The sequence below is a fragment of the Frankliniella occidentalis genome, unplaced genomic scaffold (assembly GCF_000697945.3).
Source record: "Frankliniella occidentalis isolate FOCC.00 unplaced genomic scaffold, Focc_3.1 Scaffold43, whole genome shotgun sequence".
Taxonomy (NCBI): Eukaryota; Metazoa; Arthropoda; class Insecta; order Thysanoptera; family Thripidae; genus Frankliniella; species Frankliniella occidentalis.
The window spans coordinates 626,998-636,567 of record NW_026267173.1 but is presented as its reverse complement, the minus strand read 5'-3'; the positions used below and the strand labels follow the sequence as shown (position 1 = coordinate 636,567).

Genomic DNA, 9,570 nt, shown 5'->3' with positions numbered 1-9,570 from the left:
GAAGCGGAGCGAGAGCGAAGGCGTGAGAGAGAGAGAAAGCGGTACTGGGCTAAGGTTAAGGCTGCTTCCGAGGCAGGAAAGGAACAGGAACGCTCAACTAAGTCGGCGGAACAGAAGGAACGGAAGCGGCAAAGAGAGCGAGAACGGCGGAAAGGAAAAAAGCAAAAAGAGCAGGGACAGGGAAATTGTGCTGACCAAACAGAGATCCGTAAGTACTTAACTATTTGAACAAAACTGGTCTTTAAACTTCGATGTTAAGATTGTAAAATTAGCCTTGTAATTGCTGCTTCGATTACAGAACCCAACGGGGCTGTAGACGACTTGGGGGGCTCGAACCAAAATATATTCTCAGCTTGGAACGACCGTAAGTTAAAATGTGTATTAATTTACATTTATGTTTTCGTCTTGTCGCTGTTAAGTACTAGACATGCAACCATGTTGCTCTTACAGGCTTGGTGTGTGAGTCGGACGACGACTCGGTATGCGAGTCTTTGGGTGACGAATACAGCGAAGGGACAGACGCCGAGGACGATGACGGCGTGGAGCCCCAGGGCTGTCCCCGCCCCAACGACCCCGCCGTGGTGGCGGCGGTGTGCGCGAGCGTGACCCGCGCCCTGGCCGGCGTGTGCGCGGCGCAGTGCTACGTGTGCGACCGGCTGCTCAACGAGCGGGCCGTGCGCCGCGTCAACGTGGAGCGCCTCGGCGAGGACATGGGCCCGGCGGTCAGCGAGCACCTCGAGAAGCTGGTGACGGAGCCCGGCCGACAGGACCTGTGCGCCACCTGTCACGGCTACATCGTGAAGATGCAGGTGCCGCCGACGGCCGTGGTGAACGGCTTCCGCTACCCGCCTGTGCCGCCCGGGCTGCGACCGCTCACCGAGGTGGAGGAGCACGTGCTAGCGCTGCGCTTGCCGTTCCAGCAGATAGTGCACCTGGGCAAATTGGGCCGCCGCGGGCAGTACGGCGTGCGGGGCTCCGTCATCAACGTGCCGACGGACGCGGCCGACACGGTGCGCACCGTCATTCCGCTGCTGCCTCAGGAAGACGAGCTGTGTGTTGTCAATATCAAGCGCAAGCTAATACACAGACGAGCATACGCGCGGAGCTTCGTTGACAAGAGCAAGCTGGTGGAGTGGGGCCGCTACCTGCAGGGCACGCCGCTGTACCGCGAGCACGGCGTCGTCTTCGACGAGTCCCGCCTGGACCCACCGCTTGCGCCCGCCGAGGGAGAAGAGGAGCCGCGGTTCAGTGAGGAGGGAGACGTGTTCTTTGGGCAGCCCGACGAACCTGCGGACCACGAGGAGATGTTTTCACGCCTCGGGACAGTCCAGCACTCACTGCTTGCAGAGGACCGCGCGTGCCCGGCGCGCCCGCCCGTGCCGTGCAGAACCGACCCGGAGACCGACGAGGTGGATGTGGCGCCGGGCGAGAACAGCACCCCGGTGAGTGTCGTGTGGGACCGTAAGGCTGAGGAGCTGGCCTTCCCTGGCGTGTACCTGGGGCAGCCGCGCGCCTTCGCCCGGCATGTGACGCGCTACCAGGCAATGCGCAGCGAGGTGCAGCGGGTAGACCGGCGGGGCGCGCGCCCGCAGAGCGTGCTCTACAAGTACAACGTGCACGTCAGGGAGCAGGCGTCCGGCCGCATCCGGCACAAGTTCAAGCGAGGCGCCAAAGACGTGCTCGGCCGCAACATTTCGAAGGAGCAGCTTTTGGACAAGGAGTTCGTGTCCACCTCTCAGAAGAGGGGTCTCGCCATGCCGTGCCTGCTACCCAACTCGGCCGAGTATTGGCGGGGCCGCTCCTACGACTTGTTCGCCGCCGTGCGCCAGCTCGGACCGCCGCACCTGTTCGTCACGCTCTCCTCCGCCGAGTATCACAGCCCCACCCTCATCAGTGTGCTGCGCAAGCTGCACCGGGAGCACGCCGAGATGGACCGCTTCAACGCCGAGGCCACTTCGAGCGACCAGCCCTCTTGCGTTGGGGAGGAGGCCATGGACGCCATCGACAGCGTGCTGCAGCAGGTGGGTGACGGGGAGGCGGGTGATGGGGATGACATCGTGCGACCGGAGGAGAAGCTGCGCCTCATCAGGGAGGACCCCGTGGTCTGCGCGAGTTACTTCAGGGAGGTCGTCCTGCAGCTAAAGAAGAACCTGCGCGCCCGGGTGAAAGGGCCTATGGGGCGCCACTTCGCCAAGGACTGGTTTATCCGAATCGAGTTTCAGCAGCGCGGATCCCCCCACGCGCACTGTCTGCTGTGGCTCGAGGACGGCCCGGACAAGCCCTTGGATGACGTGGCCAAGACGGTGGCCTTCATTGACGACCTGGTGACGTGTGATAGTGACCATCCTTTGGCAGCAAGAAATAAGCACTGCCACACGTCAACGTGCTTTAAGAACAAGTATGTACGGCACAGGTTTGTGAAGAAGCTCTTGGATAGACGCGAGATGCACCGCCACTGTCGCTTTGGGGCGCCGTTTTGGCCGACCGACACCACGAGGATAGTGCTGCCCCTGCGCCCCGATGTGGACGAGCGGAAGGAGAACAACAACGGCACCGACTGGGCCACCTACATCGAGCAGCTGCGCGAGCTGCGCCTCAAGCTCAAAGACGTGCTCTCTGCGCCGGACTGCCCTGACACCCTGAAGGAGGTGTGGGAAATGGTGGAGTGTCCAGATGACGCCACATACGAGCTCGCCATCCGCACGGGGGTGATGCGGCCCCAAGTGTTGTACAAGCGGCGCGTCAAGGACAGGTGGACCAACCCGTACCTGCCATGGGTGCTAGAGGCGTTCGGGTCCAACACCGACGCGCAGGTAGTCCTGGACGTGTTCAGCCTGATACGGTACGTGGTCTCGTACGTGACAAAAGCGGAGAAGAACCACTCTCACCTGCACAACGAAATTACACGGCTGCGACGAGAGCGTGGATTTGACGACCGCACTTTAATGAAAATGCTTTGCTCTCGTACGCTGAGGGCCAAGGAGACATCTGCGCAGGAGGCCGCGTGGGTGCTGATGAAGTTTCCGCTGTGCGAGACCAGCCGCAAGTGCACCTTCATCGACACCTCGCGACCCGAGGAGCGAGTGCATTGCCCCAAGCCCGTCAAGGACATACAGGCCTTGCCGCCCGGCTCCACCGACCTGTGGTACCCGGACATATACGACGTGTACTCCAGGAGGGCGCAGGAGCTCGACAACGTCACCCTGGCCCAGTTCGCTGCCCTGCATCACCAAAGCAAGAAGCCCCGGAGAAGAGAGCGCATCGTCCGGTATCGAAGATATGCGGAAAATAGCGACGACTGGAACGAGGCGGAGAACTTCTACCGGGGCATGTGCACCCTGCACCTGCCTTGGCGTGACGAGAAAAGCGACATTCTAGAGGCAAGTGACAGCTTTCATAGTTTGTACGCTGAACACGAAGACGACATCCTTGGCAGGAGGCAGGCGTTCGAGGCGATGCTGGGCCTGGACGACACCTTACAGGCGGAGCTGGAGGCGTGCGTAGCTCAGGACGAGGCCGAGGCGCTTGAGGCCGAGTGCAGCGCCCGCAACATGCTCGCCGGCAACAGCAAGCTGTTTTTCGACGACGAGGCTGTTGCCGACTTCATGGACTGCACGGCGCAGGACATAAACATCGACTTGCCGGAGCCTGGGAGGCAGCAGCCTGCGGCGAGCGCGCGGGTGCGGCGCCGAGGCGTGTGGGACCGCGAGACCTACCTGGACAACATCCGGCGCCTCAACACCAAGCAGAAGGAGGTGGTGCTCGCGGTCGTGCACGGCATCCGCACCCAGAGCGCGCCGCGCCTCATCTACATCGACGGCGCGGCGGGGACGGGCAAGTCGGTCGTGGCTCGCAACATCGCCAACGCGTTCGAGGCGTTCTGCCCGGCCAACGACAACGAGGACTCCAGCCGGGTAGTCATCAGCGCCCCCACGGGCAAGGCGGCCCACAACATCGGGGGCAGCACAATGCACCACGCATACAACTTGTCGTATAACCAGGAGTCTGAGGCCACCCGGCGGCTGAACCAGGGCGCAGACGACATTATGGTGCCACTGCAAGGACAAGCCCTCGCCAACTTGCAGAACGCCTTCGCCAACGTCCACGGCCAGATTATTGATGAAATTAGTATGGTGTCGGACCGCAATTTTCTGGCCGTAGATCAGCGCTGCAAGGAGGCGAAGGGCAACGAAGCAGATTTCGGTTCTCTATGGACAATAATATTTGGAGATTTCCGCCAACTTGTCCCTGTTGGAGGTAAGCCTGTCTACGTCAGCTCCACGGACTCCCTCGGTGGGAGTGCACTTCTGTGGCAAAAGTTCGAGTACGTGGAGCTGACGCAAAACATGCGACAGGGTGAAGACAGAAGGTTTGCGGAGATCCTCGCCAAAATTGGCGACGCAGAAGTGCCTTTGACAGACGAAGAGCTCGAGATGATAGAGTCGAGGTTCGTAGACGAAAACAGCTTGGTGGTGCCTAGCAATTGCCCTCGCCTCTACCACACCAACAAAGACAAGGACGAATACAACACCAAAGAGCTGTTGAAGGCACCGAATCAATTAATTATTAAAATACCAGCACGTGACCGCGTCCAAGTGAACCGAAATTCTGTGGGGGATTCTTCCGCGCGGCGCAGGAGGCAAGAGAGTACCGAATCCATTCTTGATCGCGCCCGCGCACTGCCAACGAAGAGTGCGCAGAACCTCCCCTACCTCATTCTTGCAGTGGTGGGGCGGCCCTACAAGCTTACTGTTAACCTCAACGTCCAGGATGGGCTTGTGAACGGCGCCGTCGGCGTCCTGGTCTGGGTGCAGGCCGGCATGCTGTGCTCGCGTTCGCGCACGCCCGGGGTGACGGAGCCCGAGGTGGCCGTGCAGACATTGTGGCTTCGCTTCTCCGCGGACGTGGGCGCCGCGCGAAGCCGCGAGAAGCAAAGCGAGCTGCAGGCGGCCATCGCGCGTCAGCGGTGCCTCCCTCTGGAGCTGTTGCCCTTCGAGCTGCCACCCATCCCCGAGGGCGACGAGCTCCGGGGCCTAGTTCCCATCGACCGCGAAGACCTGAAGCTCGTCAAGTGCAGGACGGAGGTGTGGCGCCACGTTATGCGCCAGCAGTTTCCGCTCGTCCCAGCGCTGTCCGACACCATCCACTCGTCGCAGGGCAGCTCGTACGACGCGGCGTGCGTCGAGTACTACGACTCGATGCAAAACAACATGGTGTACGTGGGGATGAGCAGGGTGCGCAAGTTGGCAGGCCTGTTCATCAAGTACACCGGAGAGCGCCTGCGGCGGGTGGCGACGGGCCGAGTGCAGCGACCGCAGCGCGGGGCCAGGGCGGCCAGGCTGTTCAAGCACCCCAGGCTGGACAAGCAGGACGTCAGCATGGCGAGGGAGAAGGAGAGGCTGCGCAGCAAACCGTTCACCGTGCCGTGGGCCTCGCTGCTGGGGCGGCCCGCGCACGCGCTGCGAGCGGTGTACGCCAATGTGCAGTCTCTCCACGCCCACCACCGCGACGTCAGCCTGGACGACGTCATGATGCAGTCGGACGTCCTGCTGCTGGCCGAGACCTGGCTGCGCCCGGGACAGGACATCGACCTGGGCGACGGCATGCAGGAGGTAGTCCGCTGTGACGCGCCCGCGCATCAAGAGAGGGCCGCGGGAGGCGTGGCGGTGTACTCGCGGCTGCCCTTCGACGAGGTGCTGGCCGTCAGCACGGTGCCTCGAGTGGAGGCGGCGAGGGCGCGGCGGGGCAGCGAGCTGGCAGTGGCCGTGCTGTACTGCCACACCGACGCCAGGCTCGGCGACATCCTCGCGGCGCTGGGGCTGTTGCTGCCCGCCGAGCCGTGCGCCACTGTCATCGTGTGCGCCGACTTCAACGTGGACATGCGGGCGACAGCCGGGCGCTGCATAGCGGACGCCCTCGCGGCCAGAGGGCTGACGCCGAGCAGCGACCTGAGCGCACAGTCCACCTACGGCGGCACCACCATTGACGCTGTATTCACGAACAGTACATCAACGAGGACCGCGCCGTATCAAGCGTACTACAGCCACCACATCCCGATAGTCATCGACGTCCCCCAGTAGACGGGTAAGTGGGCTACACTTGTTTAATTTTGTTACGCGACAAGGCGACATGATGTAGTAATCATTTTATATTTTCGTTTACAGGACATGTGTTGCGAGACGGGCCGCGTGGTCCTTGTCCGATGTGTGAACGGTGTCGTGGCGCAGCGCTCGGCGCAGCCACCACCAGCACCAAAAAGTCAGCAATGGTGCGACAAGCTGAAGAAATATCCTGCCGACCAGCCCATGAACAGCGTTGGTGACTGCAGGTATTTATGATTTTGACGTAAATGTGCACAGCTCTAACCAACAATGTTATGTACACACCTAATTCGTATTATTTTTTGCAGAATGAATCGAGTATTAAGTGAAACGCGCCGGGCCACACCATGCGTGTGTGTTTATGAGCTATGCGTGCGAGCGCTCACACCCCATTTTTAATGTAATAATAAAAGTAAATTAAAATGTGTGTTGTCGACTCGATGCTGTTTTCATTACATTTCATAGAAATCTAATAACACCACCATAATGTCATATTTTCATTACTGCACAGCTGAAGCTAAATTTAGAAGTAGTTTTCACAACCAGATGTTGAACAATTAACGCCGGGCTTGTGGTGAGATCACAACTTAACGCAGTAAACGAAAGTTACAACTTAAAGCGTCATGCGTTCTCAGGATATGAATGTTTGGTGACGCCCACAGCAAAATGCTCATCGCCAATCGCCAAAAGTCATCTGCTTTCACGTTAGCGTTAGCGTTAACGTTTTTTTTTTCTGTACAGAAACGATCTCTGGGCAAATATTGGTGACCCGCTGGTATGCCGCCAGGGTTCGTCGAACCAAATCATCGGGAGCAGCTTCGCCCTGATGGAATGTACATTGCGATTCGTTTGAGGGCGTGGCGCGCGTAGAGCGTGGCGCGCAGAGAGTGGCGCACCGCACAGAGCGCCTGAACAAACGTTGCGTTTATTTCAAAGGGACAGCCTCCGCAGATCAGTGCTGCTGCTCTTCAGTGTCGAAACAGGATGGAGTGTGGATAAGGTTAATATAAAATGGAATTGCTTTAAAATGGTTGGACACGAATTCCCTGTTTTTTGGAGGGTATGACCTTTAGCGTAATTAAAATGACTACTCATTAACAAAAAATAAAATAACGCACGTCTTACTATTGGCACTAGTGCCAGCGCGCAGCTGCATTGTCGATGACTCGGCGTGCGTGGCGCGGCGGCCTTTTAATTTAGTTTACTATCATGTCCCCCGGATGGGCGGACGTGGGTCCAGCAGCTGTCATGCCGACCGACCCCTGTCGACCCCGCTCGTCCCGTCCGGTCGGCGTGGCGTCGCCCCGGCGCTACACAGTAATTTCACGTGGTGGGGCGAGGCGCGGGGCGCATGGCACGTCGTCTGCTACGCGCCCCAGCCTCGCAGTAGTAACAGATGTCCCCGTGCGAGGATCCCCCGCCCCCTCTCCACTTCAGCACTACTATTATTTTATTCCATGGCGCGCTAGAGGGGGACAACCTATGCTTGTTTAGCTTAGCGCCAACTTTGTGTGCGTGTGCTTATGTGTGTGTGTGACGTGTGATCTTGTCTGCAAGAGAGCGACAACCAACGGTGCCCTGCCACCGGCTCGGCAGCGTCCAAACAAGAGAGTCGGCTGATAGGCTTGCCACACGCCGTGGGCCTATTCGGCGAGTGTGTTTGAGAGTGACAGAGAGGGGGGTGCAGCTTGTCGTTAGCAACGGTGCCGCTGAGGCTCCCCCCCCCTCCCCCCGGCCACGATACAGCGCTTCATTTCTTCCTCAAACTTTACAAACTTTCATCTTTGCATTAAATATTGAAACGGGCCCACCGTCGCCTGCAGGGGATGGTTTGCGCCGCGCACACCCGCAGCTGGCTCGCCGAGGCTGTGCCATCACACTCACTCCTGCTTAAGAGTGTCGCACGAGGCACCCGCGGACCCACACACGCGTACGATCACCGGAGGGAAGGGTGGGTGGAAGGGGAGGGGCATAATTCTTGATAGCCGTCTTGTATGTTTTTCCTTGCCTCGTCGCAACTGATTCCTTCGAAGGTCAAAAAGGTTCCGAGCGGGGCGCGTGCATCCCCTTGAGCGGCGTGCCGGTCCGCGCGCGCACGGGGCGCATGGGATGGGGCGGAAGGACGGGCGGAGAAGGCTAAAGCCTCCCCGGGGAGGTATAAAGCAAGTTCAGGAGAATGTATCCAGGAGTAGGCGATGCGCTGGCTGGAATGGCGGCTGTCGAACGGAACGGGGTACAACCTGCAGGGCGTCAGGTGGACGCCGGAACGACGCAAAACAAAATGGGAAAAAGGCTCTCTCCACTAAAATTGCCCACAACGTTCTCTAGCACTGTCAGCGTAGTGTGTGTTATCAAGATGGCCTTCACGGAAAAAGGGTTAACCGTAGCGACCAGAATCGCTTCGTCGAGTGCAAGTTGATTGCTTCTGACGGGCATGTTGGTTCTAAGAGCTGAGTTTGCGGTAGCTTGCCCTAGTACAACTCGCTTTGTAGACCAGACCATGGCTGATTCCTACTACTAAGTCAGCTCGCACAGAGAAGTTGGCTGCTTAAACCGAACTGAGTCGATCATCACGATCTACTCGCCTCTCAGAAACCAGATTTGACTAACTCTGTTAGAAAAACACACTGTAAAGCCCTGCGGTCTGCGCTGTAAATTTGTTGCCTGGTCCGGAACCGTAATTTTTGGTTACGGTCCGTGTCATACAGGACAGACCGTTACTTGAAAAAATTGTAGGGAGTCGAATACAGCTCTTAACCAAAACAAGAAAGTACAGTTCATACTGTTACGGCCTGACCGTGTACGCTGAAAATACGGTACGGACCGTAGGCAAACTGTAACTGCCTACGGTATTTTTTTCAGTGGAAGTGGCTCGTTCCACATCCCCCCTCCAAGTCGCCGCTAGTCGCAGTGGTCTCCGTGTCTGGCAGCCGGATAGTAAGCGGAGGTTCGATTCAAACGAACCAGGCCGAGGGGGCAATAACTCCCTTTCGATATGTACATATGATTCCCGAAATACTTGATGCCCAGTGATTCCCGTCCTCTTATATTTATTCTATAGGTAAAAACCCCCTCTGCTTCGACTACTTTCCACCAGTTCCACTAGTTTTCCGCTTGGTTTTAGCGATTTAGATTGATTTGGATCATTTTTAACCCGAAGATTCCCAGGCAGATGTACACATAATTCCCGAAGTTTTTACACCCTTTTCCTGTTTTTGTTCTAATCTTCCCGTCCCCGTTACCATACGCTCCGAGTTGTCACGCTCAAGCATTAGTATCGTGAAAGTTCTCACGACTATGGCTTCAGAGCAGTACTAATGGAGAGGGTGCTGTGCCGCTCGGGACCCCCGCCCCGCCGCACTGTCCACGGTTCTGTTGCGGGCCTATGCGCGCGATCGCCACAAATTTGGCACCGACGGACTCAGCAAGGTGCAGGCCAACTGACTCACTTGTTCAAATTGAACACAAC

At 58.3% G+C, this 9,570-nt stretch overlaps 2 protein-coding genes across 2 annotated transcripts in view; one reads left to right on the top strand and one right to left on the bottom strand.

The window, feature by feature from the left end:
- The window catches only part of LOC113217357 (uncharacterized), a 9,159-nt gene extending 2,622 nt beyond the window's left edge, over positions 1-6,537 (top strand). Inside the window, exons 3-7 of the mRNA XM_052266832.1 lie at positions 21-208; positions 299-364; positions 451-6,084; positions 6,165-6,328; positions 6,410-6,537. Coding sequence (XP_052122792.1) covers positions 21-208; positions 299-364; positions 451-6,080 — 5,884 coding nt within the window. The 3' untranslated portion in view covers positions 6,081-6,084; positions 6,165-6,328; positions 6,410-6,537. The remainder of the gene's footprint in view (positions 1-20; positions 209-298; positions 365-450; positions 6,085-6,164; positions 6,329-6,409) is intronic.
- Positions 6,538-6,570: 33 nt separating this feature from the next.
- LOC127749284 (prostaglandin reductase 1-like) overlaps positions 6,571-9,570 on the bottom strand; it is an 11,377-nt gene continuing 8,377 nt past the window's right edge. Inside the window, exon 7 of the mRNA XM_052266785.1 lies at positions 6,571-6,618. Within this exon, the coding sequence (XP_052122745.1) occupies positions 6,571-6,618 (48 nt within the window). The remainder of the gene's footprint in view (positions 6,619-9,570) is intronic.